We start from the raw sequence: 22,759 nt of genomic DNA on the forward strand, positions 1-22,759 counted from the left end.
TTTTTATAAACACAGTATTTATTGAACAATTATATGTTCGAAAAAATTTAGTCAGTTTCCTCTTCAGGAATACAATATGCAGAACAATTTACAAAGTTTTGTATATACTTAACAAATTACTAAGTATAAAATATAAATATATTAAAATATTCTTAAAAGTCTTGTTTGCCATCAAAAATACAACCAAGTTTTATAATTGTAAATTATAGCTACATGAGTTATCGCATAGATAATAGTATAAATCTCATACTCGTAGAAAAATAAAGTAGAACTGATACTTGGAATGTTTCGTGTAAAGATTCGTTAATATTTGAATTTTACACGCTTATAATTAATACTGAACACAGAAATCACGATTTTGTGCAGTCAACCCTTTTTTTAAAATTTACTAATTGCTGTTTGTGCACTCTCTTATTTTATATTTGTGCATAATAATAGTAGATCAATACGCAAAAAATCATTTGAAAAATATAAATTCGTTGTTCGATAGAGAAAATAAATTTTTATCGAACAATAAGAATAATCTTGAATCTGTGCAACATTGGTCTTACAATCTATATAAATGCATTATGTTATACTTTTTACGCGCTACAATGAATTTTTAATAAATTTAATTGATTCAATTGCAATAGATACGAGAATGTTAAAGACTCTGACATTTTGAAAAATATATCATACTTTTGCTTTTAGATACAGCAGCACAGTGCGATGAGAATATTTTTCATAAGATCTACATGAAAATCAATATTTTAATAAATTTTTAACAAACTTAATTAATACTAATAATTGCATATTTTGTAAGCTGCTATTTAATTTTCCAGATTTAGTTAAATTTTCAAAATTTCAAATTATAATGGCCTCCTTGATGTGATTAGTAAATTAAATGGTACTAACTAAGTAATTTTCTATAAAATATAGCATTTGTAATATCTTATTTTTGTACATAAATATTCTACCACGTTGATTTATCGCTTAATTTTTTCATTAAACAATGTAATATTGGTTAAAAAGCTTTCAAAGATATCTGCCAATCCAATTAAATATTTATAAGTAAAATTATATTTTTTATAGTATTTACTTAGTTAATAACAAATGACTTTTACTTTTCTCTGTAGAAGACAGTAAAAGTCCTTTATTACCAATTGAGTAACAGTAAAAAAAATATATAATTAATTTTATTATTTTATTAATTAACTCGATTTTTAAATTTTGTTTATATATCTACACAATTAAGTAATTTTTTCTAAAGTTTTATTGAAAATATTGGAACGATCACTTCAAATTTTATAGAAGTATTATAATGCATAAATGAATATCTTTATATTTTATCTCATGATGTATAAAAATTAGATTAATTAAAACAAAAAACAATAATAACCATAATTAGATATATCTTATTTATCATATGTAATATTGTATACTCAATAGGTAAGAGGGCTTTCTTTTATATCACTTTAAATTCAAATGCAAATCGGCTTTCGAAATACATTCATAGTGCTGTTGCCATCTAAGTCGCGAATTAATGGACGGCATAGAGTGTTCCCGCAAGATCCTCCGGTCGGTTAACAAGCACTGCGACATTTAGTGACCGTCGACAGGGGATAGGGAATGTTAACATTTCCAGTCCCTAATAAGAAATACAATAATGATAGTGCCATAATTAGATCGACCGATCGCCAAGTGGCGAGTTGACTCTCCCCGCGCGCGGACGTGGGCATGTCTGAGCATTCAGGATTTACATTTTTCTTTTTTTGGTACTTTTTATACATTAAATTGATAATGAATTCTTATATACTTTAATTAAAATACCGACTGAATAAAGCTTTTTTTGTAGAGGGACGTACAGTATACACGTTTTCTCTGTTTTACCTAAGCTCTACATGTATATACAATTAAAACAATTTACGCAAATTGAGTAATTTTTTTATTTTATTAGTTATCTTCATTTTAATAGGTGTGCATTGGTTAAATGTATTCCAACTTCTCACCAATGACTTTTAGATTGATATTATATTGCAAAATGTGTATCGTATGAAACGTATTAATGATACTGCTTGAATTCTTTATTAGTTAGTATTATAATGTAATACTTTCGTATTCAATCACGTCTTTATAAATCTGGTGAATTATCCCCTTCCCCTTCACTGCAAAAGATGTTCAAAACATTTGCTTCTGTAACTACTTTTATCTATTTTGCCAGTGCTCACCAGAGTATTATAAAAATATAGTTCTAATATCACTTAATTTTCATATAATGCTGGTAAAACAGAGAATATACAGTCATTTCATCTATATAGACAAATAATAAAATAAAAATATTAAATTATTGCTTAATTACGTTAAAATAAACAATTAAATAAAGAAACAAATATTTTTATTTAACAAAAGCTCAGTTGTCAATGCGTCAAAAAATTCGGCTAACCACAAACGAAAGAATAAATATTAAATGGTAACAAAAAACGTAAAAATCGAAAGCAATTAACTTATAAATGTAACTTCGAATTATGATAAATTACAAAAAAAAAGAAAAAAAAAACACTCGATCTCGTGCGCTCAACATTGCCCAGGTCCGCAATCGTCGACTCATCGGCTCTTGGAGAACGCGAGCGTCGAATTGCGATGATGTTACAAGGGGTTCATGGCGAAGATCTCGCGGGCTGTATCCTAGAACCTGTCCTTGCTACGGTGATGCGAGCCGAGTGTATCCATGCATGGCTGGGGGGAATCCGGATCACCAGGATCCTGGAGATACTGGAGATTCTGGAGTTCCTGGAACTTCTCGTGGTCGCGGATATGGGCATAGTTGGCCGATAAGCACATTAGGTAGTGGATTAGACTGAGAATGACAAGGATGGTGGCGATCGTCGCTAAGATAAACATCACCTCCGCCTTTTCTACGTAGTCCTTACAAAAGAGTTTCACTTCTTGAGAGCCACAAATTTGCATGTCGTCGACTCTCGTATTGTTCGGGAACATGAAACCTGTTTACAATGTACAAATTATTTCAAAATTATTTTTCCCAGTTTTTATATGCTACATTGATTCTTGTTTCGTTTTTTTTAAAATTATTATATATAATGCAATGTATATCACTATCATATTATATTATACGTTAGTAAAAAATTGTTCGTTTAGTAAAAACATATCAGTGTGCAAAAGAAATGGAGTAGTTATAGCCATGTTAAAAATTATATCTTTATTATTGAATGATATTATAATGTTGGATTTGAATTTATTAAAATAATCGCGAATAATGAAGATTTATTTTAATTAGCAAAAAAAATATATATTCATATAACTTACTAAATTGGGTTAAATCAATACATTGATCAAGAGACTGAACCCTTGAATTACTGCATAAACCCCAGAAGACTGTAAATATCAAGGTAGTAACCACTAAAAATGCAAATATTACGAGCCAGAATAATTGCAAAATGTAAGTGATGGTCATAAACTGTAAAGAAAAGAACGAGTATATATTAATATTTATATTTACCCTGATAATGTAATGCCATGTATTTACATTGAAACATATGCAATATAGTCGACCTATAGAATACCACAGGTAAATTTATAGTTTCAATAATGAATTGAGAATTTAATTAATTTTATTGTCAGATAAGCAATTTTCATTATGAAAAGCATTCAAATTCTCATTTCATCATCACAAGGAGAAATGTCGAGGAACAAAAAAATAAAATAATTAATATGTAGCAAAGGGAACTTACAACGGCGCAAAATATGCGGCCTCCAACTCTGGTCCTCCAGGCGCGATAGACCTTAGTTCTGGTGGCTCCGGTTGCGAGACAACCGACGCACAATATCATAAAGCCTAGAGCGGCCATACTTGCCCCGATGATCGCAAAGACCATCTGCACGGCCTCGAGCCAGGTGAGCCGCAGGTGGAAAACCTGGTCCATCATAAGTGCGCTGAATGTCGCGCCCCGATACATTGTGCCGCAGAATATGCCGACGCCGAGACAGCACATTATCGTCGCTATCAACGTCGCGTACGGGACGCGAGCCATGCAGTCGTTACACATGTTACCTACGAGATTATGCAGGATAGATTAACATCGAACTCTTGCCAGGGTGTCTGTTTTTTAAGCGCAACGTATTCCATAATTACAAGATTTGTCGTGCGTGGAAGTGCGTTTAGTTAGGTAGGAGGGACATTACGAGACTCGAAATTATCGATCAATTACATTGGCTCGTATTGCAACATACAACGAATCATATTACGCACTTTATTCCACGAACTACTCTAGCTCAAAGAGCTCAATTCAGATGTATAAATAAAATAGTATAAAATATACTGACTATAATATTTATAGCTTTAAATGGCTATGGAATTAAATCTTTCATAACACAGATGTAAATTGCAAGAGCATTCAAAGGGATATCTAATGTTCAAAAATAAGATACCAATTGTAAACTTATATCGGTAGTTTCTGTCTACCCTCCTGCTGTTCTCTCTAAGAATTATTTTTTAACGTAAAAAATTATTTACTTTTCAAGTATAATTTTTTAATTTTAATTTACGCATAGTTTATATTAATTCGAATATTTTTAATACACGCATTAATTTACTATATATTACATAAATATTTAAAACATATATTTAAAATGTTTAATTTTTAATATTTTGTTATTAAGACTCTAAAATGAATAAGTTCTGAGTATTTTAGTAATATTAATTAAAATGAATTATCTTTAAAAGCTTTTTTTGCACTTAATAACTTTTAAACGCATTTGTTTTTTAATTGCAATATATAATTCAAAGCTATAAGATGTTTATACACGATATATTAAGTCTTTAAAACTTAAACGTTTTAATATAAGTATTAGAATAATTTAAATATTAGAAAAATTAAACATACATTCTTTTTTAAACTAAATTTATAATAAAGTTAATTTTAGTTTTTCACGTAATGTGAATGTATATATATATATATATATACACATAGTGTGGAATTGAATTGCATACGCTGATGCGGTATGACACAGACGATCGATCATTAAGCGGGTAGAATAGAAAATAAATATACGAAGAAAGCTTTTTTAGTATTTCTTCCGAAAGCATAAGACAATATTGACCTCTGCAATCTATCTGTTGAGTCCGCTAAGTTGATTTGGGATGAAATGTATAGATTTTTTCATAAATTGCTTTCGCTGATAACAAGTTTCCCTCCACTCACAATAACAAGAGGTTATAGATAATTTATAAAGTTATGATGTATACGTTTATTTTTAAACATTTAAACATTTTGATAATATTTATTAAAATATTGTATTTTCTATAAATGATGTTAAAAATTTTCAAAACTTTTAATACTCTTCAAAAAAATTTTAAATATTCTTGGAAAAATATTTTTATTCTTTATGAAATTAAAAATTTAATAGCATATTCTTATAACACTTAAATCTCAATATATCTTTTACATAATCAATTAATTCACGCAATATTTTCAAATATTACAAAATATTCAACTTCCACCTATCTATATATAAAATTTAACATTTTATATTATAGAATCATTTATACAAAACTAGATTTTAAATTCTTATTTGGATTATCAAATATTAGCTCATTCTTATCCAATCTCATTTAATCTTTGATATCAGTGATTAAATTTTGAAAATATGAATAATTATTTTTTTGGATAAATGTTTTTTATTAATGTTTGGATTATTTATTTAAATTAGCTACAACCCTATGTCTACGCATTAAACAAATATTTAATAACAGAATAGATTTTCTAATTAAACTTTAATTTATAATTTGACAGATAAAAGAAATAAAAGCATTATTGTATTTATATTTATTATCATATTTTGTACTAAATAAATTAAAAACTAAAAATAAGGAATATTTTGATGTAATAAAAAATCTACTCTTTACTTTCCAGTTACCTAACCTCAAATAAATGATTAAAAACAATAAAACAAGCATTTGTACAACATAATAACATTGTGAATAACATGATATTGAAAATTATTAAAATTATTTAAAAATTTCAGAAACATTAATTTAATCACTTTAACAATATAATATAAAGTATCACATAGATTGTTATTCAATATAAAATAACTTACTTGATTTATAATCTCTCAAATATTTTGCATGTATACCATATTCTGAAAATGTATCAACACTAATGACACTTTGACACTTTTGTCTCAAAGGAATTTCACTAGCATTAGAACGAGAATGTCTTCCCATGATCACAGTAAAACCTCTTTTATTCCAATGATTAACTCATTCACTCTTACCATGAATAAAGTGACATTGGAGAGGTTTGTGTAAGTTACTGGATTGTCGATAAATGAAGAGTTAACTGCTGACTAATTCTATATATGTTCCCAGAAATTTTGATAAGATTACACGTTATCTCCCTAGATGATTTACTCAAACACTTATTTTCTTTCCTCTTTAACTGTTCTGATCTCCTGGTAGCTTTTAATATAGATTTTGTTTGTATTTAATCTATTTTCATTTCATTTATTGTTAATTTAAATAATTTATACAAATTATTGAAGCTGTAACAACGTATGTATAAAGAAATTCTAGATATATTGAGTATAATTAAAAAATTTTTTAACAATGGACTTAGAAAGTGAAAATATATATATATATATATATATATATATATACATATATATACATTTTATAAGCGATTTATAATACTAAATAAAGATAACATTAATTAATCATCAATTGTTTATATTTTTTTAAACGTAAATAATATATAATTGTATAATAATACTTTCATTTGTAAAATATTATTAATTATTAATTTATTCATTTAATTTCACTAATTTAATGTTTAGAAAGTTAAACTAAACTCTACTCTTAACAAACTACATCCTCACGGGTTGTTCATGAATATTTCTGTATATGTTATATATATATATATATATATATATAGGTACATGATAACAGATGTTTGATATAATAGTTGGTTACCATAGTTATTGAACAATTTCTAGAATAGAGAATTATTATCTTACATAAAATGCATGAAGATTAATTAGATAATTATCATTTTATTTAATTTGATTGTAGATTTTTACAAATAATGTAAAACTATGACTTTAAATTATTTTACATTATGAAATACTTTTATATTAAAAATCTATAAGAATTTTTGTAATGACATATATAATTTATTTAAGAGTACAATTTATTAAATATTTAAATCGAGGAATTAAACAATTTACATTCAATTTTCTTTTTATAAACAATAAATTAATAACTGAATCAATTTTTAAATCATTTAAAATTGTCTTCATCAGGTTCATTAAAATTTAATATTACAGTAATTAAATGAATTTTTAGTTATTTTCAAATTAAAGTATTTAAGAAATTCAAATATAAAATAACATTTTTAAAATAATAACAGTAAAATGTGAAATTAGCAAGAGTTTATATGCAACATGTTGTATATGTGTCTATTATGTATAAAATTTGGATTTGGCCAAGATTTGCACATTATATATTTAAAAGAAAAAAAATTCTCACCAAAATAATTGGTAGTAAATGAGAAATAATAATTCATTATCCAAAATGGGATTTTATCAAAACTTATAAATAGTAATAAGAATTAATTAAATATTTATTTTTATTAACATTATGATGTAAAATGAAATTAAAAATTGATAATTTATGGATAAAATTAAATAGATCCAGTTTCGTTACGTTATTTCAAATTAATTATATTAAATAATTAATGACTTATTTATACATTGAAAATAAAAATTATTTGTTTGTTAGAATAATCGTATTGTTGTGTGGGTAGACATTGGTGTTTTGTTTTGTTTTGATTGTATTACAAGTGTAGTCACGGCAATATCTCCCCAGTAATCTTATGAATAAGAAATTGATTTACAATGTTATTTAAACGTATGTAATAAAGAGCCATGGATGAATTTTTTGATGAATCGTAGTGAAGGTTCCTAAATCATGAAAAAATCATAAAGCGTCAAAGCATGTATTTTATTTTCAATAAAGCCCTTGAGAAATATCATTAACGAATCAATCCAACGAGATTCGAGGTAGATGGAAATTAACATAGCAACGAATGCAATTATATTTAAAAGCAAGATGACGATTACGAGGATAACTACGACGATAATTATGAAAAAAAAGTACAAGAAATCGGATGACCCGCGTAAGCGATCGCAAGATAAGGGCGTGGAAGCTCAAGTCAAAACAAAAAGGTCACACAGTCCCGAGATCCCGTGCTATAGTCAGCCATATGCGGCACATGGACTCACCCATGGCTCCAGATAACTCGAGCAGCTCTTAATTCCTGTGCGTGCGTGCGTACGTCGACCTCCTCCAGGAACAACAACGGCCAGTCGCGTACGAAACGGAGGTTAGGCTACGAATAAGAGCCAGTCTTGGCAGCAGTTTAATTCTACTTGTTAATGTGTTATGGCATACACCTTGCGCGCTCTCCTCGCACAACGTCGTCGTCGATGCCCTCCACTATACCCTCTTCCTTTTTCTCCCAGGAACGCGCGCGCGCACCTACTCCCGTATCACTTTCTAAATGTTCCCAGTGTGCGTGCGCGCGCGCTTATATGCAGCAAGAGACGTACGTATGCGCGCGTCGATGATCAATCGATGCCCTTTTCCAAACGGGCGACTTTCCTCTTTTCAGTGGTTCTTGTCTCTTGGGTTGCTGGCCGTCAATGAGCCCGAGAAAGAAAGGCACCTTTCATGATGCATCCGACTTACGTGGAGAACAGCCTTGTGTTTATCGCGATGCCAGTGCGTGCGCGACCTGACTTACGGACAGAACAAACACAACGACATGGGGTACCGGATGAGGGAATCCAAGATGGCAGCGGAGCGAGTGAACGATATTAAGCGCACATGTAATTGTGCACCTGTAAATAAGCTAGACGCTCGGGTTTTAATATGAAAGTGGAGGAGGAATAATATTGTTAAGATATTGTGTCGTTAGGAGAATAAGCCATGCTCGCCCGGTCTAGTTGAATTATTCCCGTTAGACTGAGTCTGAATTTCAGGTTTAACTGATACATAAAGTTTTAATTTTCATGATATTTTTTTCGTTTTTGTTATTTGTTATATTATTCGTGGAGCGTTGAACTCAAGTGCAGAGAAAGTACATTACCGATGTTATAGTTTTATGACAGACCAGAATTCACTGTACAAAAAGATAATGAAAACGGTTCATAAGCAAAAATAATAAATCTAATTTCATATTTTTCAATAACAGTTTTGCAAGAATAGCCGTAAAGTATATTATTACTGCAAAACTACAATGAAACGATTCATGATAAATTATCCAAACATCATGACGTTTATTTAATAATTTGTTCAAATATATTACATTTTAATAATAAAAAAAAACTTCATAGGTTTAAAAAACAACTTTGACATATTTTTATTATTTATTTTATATATTATGCGCGCGCACAGATGCACTCTATATTCTATAAACTCGTTATCATCTATAAGTATATAAAAAGATAGTCTTATGTAATTTATAATTTCGTAATTATCTTAATTAAAAAAATTATTGAAAAGAATCCATGTTTATTTTTACTCTTAAATGTAATATTAATATAAGAATAATATCCATTTATATCTATATTTCGTGATAAATATGTTAAATAAAAATCATATACTAATTTATTAACAAAAGCTTTATTTTTTACTGTTTTGAGTTTATGCATTATCAATAATTTCTAAAAGGAAATTAAATATATGTTGTTAAATCAGAAATATTTTCTTAGCAAATTTAGAATATGTTATGGTAATCTAATATAAAATATTATTCTATTCTTCCTGAAAAAAATTATTAATCGTTAATAAATATGACTATAAAAAATGATTGTGTATATAAAAAAATTCTCAAAAAAATATTTTCATGAATTAAAAAATAAAATTTTATTACATTTACATTAAATTTCAAGTTTTCTCAAATTCTTATTAATATTGTGGTTCGAATATTTAATATAATTCTTCTAAACAATTGAATAATGTTTAATTGTATAAATGGTTATATTTGTTAACGCTTTGCGCAGAAAATATTTGAAATCGTTATTATTTTAAATAATTTCTTATATTTCATAAAATCTTTAATAGCTTATCTTATAGAAAATTGTTTAAATTATTTATCAATTTATTACTTTAAATAAAAGGATGATGAAAATTATGCATACGATTATGAAATAAGTACGAAACTGGTATAAAAAAGGTTATTTTATTCAATATTAATATGAATATATATATATATAAATAAATCAAAAAATTGTAGATACAATTAATACTTGGAAATATTGTATGCTAACCATTTTTGCGGAAATTTATTACTATTAAGAATCATATAATAAAAGAAATATACTGCAAAAAAATATGTATGCACACACATAAAAATAATGTTTTACTTGTATTCCTATTTACTTGATTTTTGTCAATTTATAAGCACATATTTCGAGTATTAGCATATGTAAACAATGTGAATTTTATTAATTAAAAGCCTGTAACGAGCAAGGAACAGTATACATAAAGTATTAAACTGTATTATATAATTGATATAATTGTAGCATACGTTGAACAACGTATATTTAACGAACATATTCGGATTATTATTTTATATCGGGTGTTGTGACTATTTTTACGTAAATTAATGAATATTAATTCTTAAAAAGTGTCCATAGACTATTAATTTGATCTAAATTAAAAATAAAAATTACTTTAAATATTTAAAATTCATGGAATTATATTATTTTTTACAAAATTTATTTAGACTTCAAAAATAAATTACTTATATATAATTATGTGGAACGAAATAAAATAAACACCATAAAGTATATTGTAATTTATGTAAGTTGTAAAAAATCTAGTATAATTAAATATGTAAAAATAATAAAATATGTAATATTGTAAACTATACTATACAAAGTAAAATTTATTAAAGATACTATTGGAATAATAAATAAAATATTAATATATCGTACTTTATGAGATAAAGTTGAAAGTAAAAATCTTTGAGTAAACTTAGTTGGTGAATCTTAAAAGAATCTTTCAAAAAAAGTATAAATTAAAAATCTATATAACTAGAAAGATAATATTGAATTGAACTTAAGTGCATTGAAATGCAACAAGTTCAACGCGCTCGCGCGTGCACACACACACACGCGCGCGCAAACACACGTATATATATATATATATATATATATATATATATATATGTATATATGAATAAAACGGAAAATATTAACTTTCATGGGTCGATTCTCTTACAAATTTTCAAGTATCCAATAAATACTAATATTTATAATGCATAAGCTCTTAAGGATGTGCTTTATTATATTACATTTTCTAAATTAAAAGTACAAAATGAGTTGCATAAGTGGAAAAAGTTTTCAAATGATCGAGCACGTATTTTAAAATTTGTACACAATTTTGGTATGTAATTGAAAAGTTAAAAAGAAAACAGGGAGCATTGGTAGGGGGAGGCGGAATTGTTTTGAGTATATTGTTACTTGCGGATACAAAAGTCAAACATTTCTTTGACAAAAATCGTAACTACGGAAGAGGCCGACAAGTTTCAATCTGCATCATCAAAAAATTTATATAAAAATTATTCATTATTACAAATTACTATTACAAAGAGTATAATATTATTATAATTATTAATATAATAATTATTACAAAGAGTGTAATAAAGTCAATAGCGTAAAATCTAAAAAATATGGACGTAATTATCTAGGTCATAAATAGCCAATCTGGCATGTTATGGCTTATTTTAGGTTACGGGTACACTGTCGATCTTCTTTTCGTTATTCGCGTCGCAATTTTAGCATCACGTCAAATTTCTAATGGAAGCGGATACGCGCACAAATAAGGTGACCGGGGCTTTTTGCGGAATTGGAAAAACATGTCTGGGTCACGCGAGCGTAGCCGACTTATCTTTTTCTTCTGTCATTATAATAGAAGAATGCATTGAAAAGCACTTCACTAAACAGTTGCGATATTCAAGATGCATGTAAAGTAAGTTGGGATTATTAAGTTTAGTTTAAGAAATTTAGAATTATTATTGCAAGATTAATAGTATTGCCAAGTGTTTTGTATTCTCAAAAATACGATAAAAAGTTTGACTTTATGAAGGATAGCTGTAATTATACTATAGATCAGATGATTCGGAAAACTTATTCAAAGTGCATTCTCTAATATTTTTATTTTAATTATTATTATCACTTGCTGCATTGTCTATTGTTATTTAATGAAGAAATACTGAGCAGAAGTGCTATTATTTCAAATTACGATTCATTTTACATTAAAAGAAATAGAACTACAACCACTTTCGATTCATTAAAAAACGGCTCCTCTGCAGTATCCCCCTTTCGCCAACGTCTTATGTGTAATCGCGACAATTGAAAGGGAATTAGAGGCCTTCCTACGTGACAAATTACAAGTTGCTTCTTCTTTATCATCTCTTCATCATCCTTCGCTCCTTTTCGTTTGTACAGATAAAATTAAATAAAAGGTTCTAAATGTGAGTACCTATATATGAGAATAACCGTTTAAAAGCATAGAATGCAGTTGACACAATTTAAAACAAAAACTACTTATTTTGTCTTTCTTTAATATTTTCGTTAATTCCAACCCATTTTATTTAATGAATAAGTTAAAGAGAATTATTAAAGAATTAAAATGATTATATTGCGATAGCTAATTCTTATGAGGTACTGTAATTTCCGAAAGATTAAAAATGTTCATCGATGTCTTCATTTGAAATAATTATCAACATATAATATTTATTGATTATTTATTTAATTAATAATCATTTGATAATGTTGAATTTAGTTTTTTCTTTCATTATTTTAAATAAATTATACAAAATTAAGAAATCGAAAACGAAACAGTATGTTTCTAATTGTAAATAATTTTTTTATAGAATATAAACAATCATGAAAAAGTGGTACTTAATTAAAATTTATGTTACAAATTTATTAAATATCTATTAAGATTTAAATTCATATAAAAATGTTTCAGAAAAATAAGCAAAAATTTAAAAGAACAGATTTATAATAAATTCAACATATTCATTTTGATTATATCACGGTCTTAATAATAATCATACTCTTATTATTTTTGTTCGATGTTATATAAAAACTTTTTCTTCTCTTTTTTTTTTGTATATAATATTTTTAATTTCATTTTGAATAAAGGATAAGAGAAAAAGAAGGATAATAATATGAAAAGTAAATTATAGATCTTTTTACAAAATTTAAGTATAAACTTGTTATTTTAAACATTTTATTTAAAATTAAAATTTCTTAGTTTATAAAATAATTTGCAAGATTACAGATAAATATTTATATTTAATAAATATCATGTTTTCATTTAAATTGGACATACATTATTTTTTAGGTTTTTACGAGTGAGTTAAAAATAATTAAAGTATTCAACTTTCTCAAACGATGCTTGTGATGTACCCTTTAAATATTATTTATTTATTTTATTCGAACTTTCTTTGATATCGCACGTGTGTTAACTTCTATAGATCTCTTTTTTTTGTTGTGTGTAACCGTGCAGAGATAAAGTAAGAGTCTGGTTATGTTGACAATTTTTAGTGATTACGTACTTTTTTTTTCTTGAAAATATATATTAGGGGATGCAATATTTACAATAGTTTGCATAATTTATTATTATTGTTCATTCTTATCCAATTTAAAATATGTTGATTAAGTAATTATTCACGGTCCTATTGTATATTATTAGTTCTCGGGTTATCAAATCCAATAAAGTATAAATTTCAGAAATTTTTTTAATCCATTTTACAAATATTAATTGAAAATATCATTTCTTACAAATTTAATTACATTACCAAAAGCTGTTTAAAAAAATCATTTTTAGATTTAAAATGAAAAATAAACACACGTATTTAATTTACTAATGAAATTTAGGTGTAAATTTAGAAAATTAAAACAGTATTATTTGAACAAATGTAAAATGTAACATTTGGATAGATTTTGATTTATTAGTAAATATTTGCATGTTAAAAATGTATTACATAATTCAAAGAACATCATTTCAATCAACATAATATATAACAATAATAATCATTTCATAGTTTAAAGTTATGATTTATCTAACAAATGAATATAGTTTTTATTTTGTGTTTATACAAATTCTAATTAACACAGTAATTAGTATACATTTTTCAAGGAAAAAAATGAAAAAACCAAATACTACTTTTAGCACAAAATATTTCTCGAAAGATAAAACACAAATGATAGTCAAAAAATTTATTTAATTAGAACATATTATTTATTATTTTAAATTTACAATTTATTAATTTTGTATTATTTCACGATGTTGATAAATTAATAAAACACCAATAATTCTTTGTACTTATGAATACAATTTGAATTATAATGTAGTTCAAATAAAATATATAATAACAAAATGCATAAAATGAGAATAATTATTCGACAAAATAAGATTTTTTATTATCAATGAATTTTTTATTTAGGTCACAAAAATTATAAATTGGTTTTGACACTTATGTATAACTAATTTGATAAAAAATATTATTTGGACTAATTTAACTTTCTACATTTTCGAAGTATAACGAAAGCACTATATGTAATATTTTATTTATATTACAAATTTAGGAGAATATGGAGTACATTATAAACTTAAAGTAATTTTTCATTTTATTGAAGTATAGTTAAAAATTTTCATATTATGAAACGCAAATAAAAATTATAATAAATAATTCTCAATTCATAAATTAAGGTAAAAAATAATGTATTTACAATTTATGGAATTTGATCTTTTTCATTTTTACATAGCAATAGTTTATAAAGTTTAATTATGGAATAATGAAATAATTTGGGATACAATTTTTTATACAAATATCTTCTTAACTATTTTATTTTTGAGATTTAAAATTATAAAACGAATATTATTAAATAATAGTTTGAGTTCAGCAGCTAAGGTAATTCACAATTATATTGTACCTTTTTGGCCTTGATCATTTTTCTGATAAAAACACTAGTTTATTAATTCAGTGTTATTAATAGTCCAAATTAAAAACTAACTTTTACAGATTTTTATTTTTTTAATAGATACATTATATAATTAAGTTATAATTTGAATAGAAGTAGTTTCAATAAGGATTTGTTGGTAAAAGGTTTAGTATACAATACCCTATCTCATATGACTAAACTTATATTTGAGATCAATAAAATTATTCAAAACATGTTTTTGCGCGCATAAACACATACGAAGAAACAAAGAATTTTATCTCAAAATTATTATTCTTCATCAGAGATTACAGGATATTTTCTTTCTTATTTATTTTTGATACGTAATGAAGTTCTGTAGAAACGTAATGATTTTCAATATCAAATATTCTAAATAAGGAAAATAAATAACTTTTATTAATTTTGTATATTATTTTTTATGGATACTCTCTGAGAATTTAAATAATATTCATATACACATGTATGTTATGCTTTTCATATTAAAGAAAACGGCAAAATTCTTTATGAAATTTCAAATTTGTAGTAAATAAATTTGTTGGCACACAGAAAACTCTTGTTTATTGAAAAAATCCTTTGTTAGATGTAAAATTTGAAATTATTTTATGTAGATGAAAACGAATTCATAAATAAATATAAATTCATGATCTTGTTTATTGTTTTCATTAAATAATTAAACTTAAAATGTTATTTAAAAGATGATTAACAGGGAATAAAGCAATGTTTTTTATATTCGATTCTACCAAGAGGTTTGGTAATAAAAATTTCCCTAATTTAAAAAATTTAAGGAAATTGGTACTTCATAAAATTATTCAAAATTATTTTTCATTATTAAAATAAATATAATTATAAAAAAAGATATCAATATTAATTAATGAAAATAAAAAATAAGGATTATGGATACATTACAATATAATATGAATGTCTTATTTTTAATACAATTATTTATATAATTTATTTTTATCAAATTCTTAAATAGATAATATAATGAAAAGTAAATCAATACTTAGTAGAATCGAATTTAAAATTTTCTCTTTAAACATTATATCTAATAAAAAATTAGATTTCCAATAACATTTATTAAAATATTAATTTAAATGTATGTAGATATAAAATAATATTTTCAACTTTTCTTTTAAAACTTTATGTACATTTTTATTATAGTCATCTAACTTTACATATTTCTTTGTTTTGAATTAAAATAAGTTTTTTTTAATCTTATGATGTACCATTACCTTTAAAAATTTTTTCAATCAAACTAATTAAATTATAGCTAAAAGATGAATATGTACGTGAGTACGTCTTTATTATATTTTATATAAACTACTAAAAATAAAGTATATTATATTTATGTTATTATATTGTTGGTATTAATATCTACTTAAAGATATGTGTCCTAATGTAGAAATTAAATTTAGATAAAATAAAGGAAGTACAAGAGTGTCTTTAGTATGTTTAGGATAATTCATTTCTGTGTGTCTTCTGTATTTTCTATCTTATATTTTTATGCGATGGCGTCACTAAAACCTTAACTATGTTGGGCAAGTGACGAAGTTTTTCTTTAACTATCGATGGCATTTCTGCTACCTGATGTTGATTTTGGTTGAATCGTAGAAAACCACCGTTTGGATTCTCGTATAGTATCCCACCCCCATAATTTTGAGGAGTGACCTAAAATGGAAGTCATCAATTATTAATCATATTTCTTTAAAATTGTTATTATATTCATTATTCATAGTAAATTTATACTATTTTACATATCTGTTAATAATGGACAGATATATGATGCATAAAAGTCAAACATCGTCAATTTTTCTTAGTTTAACTTAGGCTAATAATAAAATGCAGATTGATTTTTTTGTATACTAAGTTTATTGATAACTTTTATCCAAGTTTATTTTAAATTTTTACCAATAATATTTTATTAAATGTCAATTATAAAATGTTAACTTATATAAAATAGATTTCTTTACCAAATGTCTATATTTATTTAAGCACACACATTTTTTATTATTAGGAAACTAGAGATTCTGTATAGAAATTAAAATTCAATATTATAAATTACTTGAAATAAATTATATATTTGTATTATTATCGTATTAATAAAAAATAATGAGAAGTGAAATTTCAGAGAATACACTTTTTAAAGGAAATCAGTTGTTTATTTTGTTTATAAAAGAAATGCTAGTGTGCGTGCGATATATATACTTACAGTGAGTGCAGAGCCATCCTTATAATCGACTCTAATGTCACCAGAAGGCGTTTGAGTTGCTGTACCAATTCCGGGAACATTGACTTTGATTGCTTTAGATTGTGAAACTCTAACTGAGTTGGATCTTCTCGAGCGCGAATTTATAGTTGAGACCATAGAACACGTTGCATCAAACGAAGGCATCTAAATAAATATTATAAATAATACATAAATTAGTTGATATATAAAATTATTTATATCTTAATAATGGTAACGACTTTATTATTTTTCGATTTCCCACAAACAGCTTTTTTAACTAATTGCTGAGAAATAATTAAGCTTAAAAGTTTGAAAAATTTTACTTTATTCTACAAAAACAATAACTGTAACATCACTACAATCTAAAGAGCTTGTGAATGCCCAAATTTAAATGTGAATATGTATAACGCTAACTTTTATTTCTTCTGTCTCTTATATGTCTTTGAACTCTTTTTAATATACGCTTTAAACAATCAAAGCTATTATTCATTTTATAGAATTTAGTATAATTAGTCTTCAAATAGAATTCAAACCAAAGACAAAAATATTCAATAATAATAGAGGTATGTCATTCAGATTAAACAAAATAGGATTACTTGTTTCATTAAATTCACAATGTCTGCTATAGGAATAATATGCGATCATACAGTAAAGTTGATAATGACATACCACGGGTGGACTGGAAGGACTTCGCGTCACATTTTCCTTGCCCTGCAAAGGCATTGCGATGTCATTGAGAGGCACTATGGGCTTACGGCCAATTATTGCGGGAAAGTATGAGTGACCGGTGGCGGTTTCGAGCGAAGCCAGCGTCGAATCCAGCAGCAAACAACGCTTATAACAGTCGACGTAATGATCGTAGTACTCCTCAAGGTCTGCCGGCACCTCGCCTTCTACATAAGACTGGCCCGATTTCTCGATCATTTTTACCACTTCATTTACGCGGATTACCTGGAAAATGACAAATTATTTTACCTTTTAAAATCTTTTGTTTTTAATCTATTTATTTTCCAAATAATATCTTATAATACAAAAATTCTCGATAAACTTTATTTTCCATTAATATTGATTATTCAATATTTTCACTTAAAGTGCAATTTTATTTATTTATCAGTTTAAAGATATTCTTTAATCGATATTCGATTACGAACGTAAAATTATGTCAAAGTATATTAATCGTTGAATTAAACTCTTATCTAAAAGTTGAAAAACTTAAAAAAAAAAGCTTATTAATCAAAGCTCCGCTAATCTCTATTACTCAACATTTAACATCTAACAGTTGAGTCGCCAACATATCGATAAAAGAAAGAATTATTATTCAATATTTGACGCAATATCCTTACCTTCATCCCGTTATAAAATAACGTCTCGCAGTCCGGGTGTGGTCCGTTCTCCATAAATAGGCACTTAGCTTTGCTCGTGTAAAGGGTGATCTTGGGTGTCTTCGCTCTAACGAGGCTAATGAAACGCGCTGCGTACATATATTTGCGGTGATGCTTGGTTGGTAGACTCTCGTACGAGTGTATGTTGTCGGCACCGCGTGGTGGTAAGGGTGGCGGCTGGTTACCTACTTCTAGTATCTCTGTCGGCTTGTAAAGGATGATGCGCAAGCCGTCGCTCGATATCCTGCACACTTCGCTTATGCGCTCCTGTGAAATAGGCAAGCTCTATATACTTTATATTGGATAGATAATATCGTAACATTGATTTTATCATACATTCAGCCGTAAGCGGATTTCATTTCTGATCATTTTTTATTAATATATATTACGCCTGCTGGCGTATAATTTGATATAATTGATATATATAATTGATCCGAATAAAAATGGCCAGGCGTAAACTTACTATTGTAAAAATGGCTTGGCATTTATATTAAAAAAAAAGTATTGAAATCAACTGGTTAAACGATACACGATGACTTACGAAATTGTTTTTTTTCTTTAAAAATTCAATGCAAACTTCGCCGTTGCCTAATATTGTAAGTATGGCACTTTTCGTTCGATGTCGGGTCGGTTGAAGTCTTAACGAACACAAAGCTGGCACCTGCAGCTTCCCACTGGATGACTAAAATTGAAAATGTTTTTATTAAAATAATAAATTAAGATAGAGAAATTCTTTTTATTTTATAAGTAAAAGTTCTCTTGAATTTTGTTAAATATGTTGCTGAAGTTGATAAAGCTATTATTCACATTGGTCCATACCTCTTCGGGTTCATCCTGACCATTTTCTTCTTTTTGCCGGTGATTACTGCTACTACGGGCTACCGTTGCCGGTATGGCCACCATCTCTTGTCTTTGTTCGTCTTCTTTCTGCTCGCTTTGACTCATCCTGTTTGGCGTTTCATAATTCGAAAAGACTCGACTACCGCAGGGTGGAAGTGGCAGTGGAATCCCGTACAGCACCGAGTCCTCCCTGTTGTCGTGATGAGATGAGTACCTTTTTCAGTAATTACATTCAAAATTTTTGTTACCTAACATTTTTATTAATTTACTCATAAACGTCACATTTATTGAACTAATACATATCTCTTTTACTAAATATTCTTTGGAATATAATTATGAAATAGATGTCTGGATATTCAGAATTAATGATTTGTATTGATTATAGATGTTTTAATATTTACAAATAAGCATCTTTAATACATCTTTTTAATAAATTGGAAATTTTTATATATAGGAACTAGAAATTAAAAATTAGTATAAATAATAATAGTATTACCTCCTGTGATATGAGACTTGAATGCTCGAGGAAGATGGCTCCATGAGGGGCTCACTCCTGACGCTGACCGCAGTTCCGTACCCGTTGTACATCATCTGCGTACTAGTTGCTCGTTCTTCGGAGCGTGAGCGTATACGTGGTCGACCGCACGAGGATAAGGTTCGACCTAGACCCGAGTCTACGTTATTACCTGATAGCCGCGCGAAGCCTATTTTGTCCTGTAAAATTTTATATTGAATTTACATTAAATGTAATTTGTTATTAAATAATTAATTTTGTTAATTATTAATATGAAATAAAGTTTTTTAAATTAGAATTTAATTTCTTAATGCTTTTTCTGTTTAATTTTAAGGCTTTTAATGGCATAAAAGTGTCAATTAAACAAACAATTGGTAATTCGTGATTAATACTTGAATTGAAACCCTTATTTTTGAGATGTTCTATTAAAGTTTTTGCAAATTGTACTTTAAAATATATTTTATTTTTATACAATCAAAGAATGTATAGCAATACCGATGTATAACAATCGATATACGAGTAGCTTAATATCTCACGGTTTACAATACGTCGTTATAATCAGCAAAGCTTAAATTTTTAAATAAATTAATTCAATAAATGCTTGATTGATATTTTCAATTCCTTATTACTTGATTTATATAATTTTAAAAGACGTAAAAATATTTAATATTTTATATATGTATATTAAATACGATACTTTCACTTCATTCATACTTAAACACGAATACAAAAATATTCTTACGTTTTTTCGATGCTTATCTAATGACGTTATGAATGGATGTTTAATGATGTCACGTAATCGAATCCTATCTTTTGGATTTTTTTTCAGTAATCTCTCTATAAGATCTTTGGCACTGTCTGATAAATGTAGTGGCATTTCATAATCTGCCATCACAACTCGAGTCAAAGTACTTTTTACTGCATCCGTATCAAAAGGTGGTTTACCGACTAATAGAGTGTATAACATACAACCTAAGCTCCAGACATCAGCCTCTAATCCATGAGACGATCTTGTAGCAACCTAAAGAGGAATTTAATTAATATACATAATATATATAAAGTATCAGAGCTCATTAATAAACTGCAAATTAGAAAGGCTGGCAACTAAAGTTTCTTATAATACCTGTTGTAATACAATGTATGTCATTAATTTCAAATTATTGTACAGTAATTTTCTACCTCTGGGGATATGAAATTAGGTGTTCCACACATTGTCAGGTGCTTTTCATCAGGGCGAGATAATTGAGTTGCTAGTCCAAAGTCTGCTATTTTCTACAATTATAGGTTTTTAAGATAACCAATGCATTAATAAATTGTAAAATAAAATATCAGGAATGTGAATTCGGTAGAATATAACTCACAACTTGCATATCACGAGTCAGTAATAAATTTGATAGGGACATATCTCTATGAAGAATTTGATGGGAGTGCAGGTATAGTAAACCTTGTACAACCTGCTGAATAATGCGTCCTGCTAAAATATTAAATATAATTAAATGTAGTCATAATTAATATTTGTAATAATAAATTTTAATATTAGTTCAATAAAATTTTGAATCATGAATAATTTGCTATTAACTTATTTTTAATAGAAAATTTTCAATATCAAAGATAAAATATCCAAAATTATTCTATAAAATAATTATTAATAATTATATATATTAAAAAATTATTATATTATATAAGAATTACATACCATCTTGTTCATTGAGAGCTTTAGAACCTTGCTCTTTAAAATATCTCTGCAGTTCTCCATTATGGCATAGCTCTAGAACTAAGTAAACATAATTTTGATCTTCAAAAAATGTATAAAGCTCTAAGACTGCAGGATGTTTAAGACGGGAATGGATAGCCACCTCTTGTCTCACCCTACCCACCATCCCTGCTGCTTGCATCAGCTTTTTGTCGATCTTAAATTAATATTAAAATGAAGGAAAACAAAATTATTATCAAATTTAAAGCATAATTTTAACTAACAACTATATTTTGTTAATTTTGTATTTAGTCAACGGTATTTCAGTACATATTAACATACTAATATTCAACATATAAATATTTTTTTTATTCATATTTATAATGCTATAAAAATTAATTTTATATGCAATCATAAACTTTTAATAATTTAAATTGTTATTTTACAACTACTTTTTTTATGAAATCTTAAATTTTATAAATCAGACATAAATATAAATTTCATAAAACCAAATATCAATATTTTTTATGAAATTAATTATATTATAAACATCCAATGGGATTTTTTGTTCTAAATGTTAAAATAAACATAACAATTAAAATGTTAATAAAGTATATATTTCATGAATTTAGTTCTTAATTATCAAGTAAAAAGTACATACAATACAGTCAAGTACATCAAATTCAATCGCATGCTTGCAACAAGTGTTCCCCCCTCCACTACGTATCAAAACAAACGCCTACTAGTTTCAACAAACGTTAAAGTTGATATACCATTTTGATCGCAACTTCTATGCCGGTGCGGAGGCATTTCGCCCTATAGACACTGGCGAAACCGCCCTTTCCAAGTAAATTCAACACTTGATATTCCTATTAAAATGAAAAATATACGTACAAATTTAATGATAGTTAAAAAAAATTCATTGCTCCTAACACAGATGTTGTAATTCTAACCTCAATCTGCTCGCCGAAACCGCCTGAAGAGAATGCCGGCATACTTTTGTTGCCGTTCGATTACGGGGTCTTCGTAAAGACCTCGCGTTATCGTATGAGCATGGATTAGTGAAA

The 22,759-nt window shown here is 26.8% G+C and overlaps 2 protein-coding genes across 3 annotated transcripts; both read right to left on the bottom strand.

Moving 5' to 3' along the window:
- Window positions 1–2,368: 2,368 nt before the first annotated feature.
- Window positions 2,369–8,869, bottom strand: M6 (neuronal membrane glycoprotein M6). Of its 2 annotated transcripts, none has more exons than XM_011501283.1 (4): window positions 6,097–6,238; window positions 3,729–4,048; window positions 3,304–3,454; window positions 2,369–2,981 (listed from the first exon to the last, which is right to left on the bottom strand). In XM_011501283.1, exons 1-4 carry the CDS (start codon window positions 6,221–6,223, stop codon window positions 2,665–2,667), a joined length of 915 nt encoding a protein of 304 aa, XP_011499585.1. In that variant the 5' UTR covers window positions 6,224–6,238; the 3' UTR covers window positions 2,369–2,664. The 2 variants fall into 2 exon arrangements, with proteins under 2 accessions (XP_011499585.1, XP_011499592.1); XM_011501290.1 differs by lacking the exon at window positions 6,097–6,238 and adding an exon at window positions 8,278–8,869 and having other exon boundaries at window positions 2,370–2,981.
- Window positions 8,870–16,401: 7,532 nt separating this feature from the next.
- Window positions 16,402–22,753, bottom strand: SAK (polo like kinase SAK). The gene is made up of 13 exons (XM_011501301.1): window positions 22,646–22,753; window positions 22,466–22,561; window positions 21,696–21,909; window positions 21,361–21,473; window positions 21,179–21,271; window positions 20,742–21,020; window positions 19,982–20,199; window positions 19,465–19,699; window positions 19,187–19,327; window positions 18,607–18,912; window positions 17,933–18,214; window positions 17,246–17,428; window positions 16,402–16,704 (listed from the first exon to the last, which is right to left on the bottom strand). The coding sequence occupies exons 1-13, from the start codon at window positions 22,685–22,687 to the stop codon at window positions 16,525–16,527; spliced, it is 2,382 nt and encodes a 793-aa protein (XP_011499603.1). The 5' UTR covers window positions 22,688–22,753; the 3' UTR covers window positions 16,402–16,524.
- Window positions 22,754–22,759: the final 6 nt, after the last annotated feature.

The sequence above is a fragment of the Ceratosolen solmsi genome, unplaced genomic scaffold (genome assembly GCF_000503995.2).
Source record: "Ceratosolen solmsi marchali unplaced genomic scaffold, CerSol_1.0 scaffold10, whole genome shotgun sequence".
Taxonomy (NCBI): Eukaryota; Metazoa; Arthropoda; class Insecta; order Hymenoptera; family Agaonidae; genus Ceratosolen; species Ceratosolen solmsi.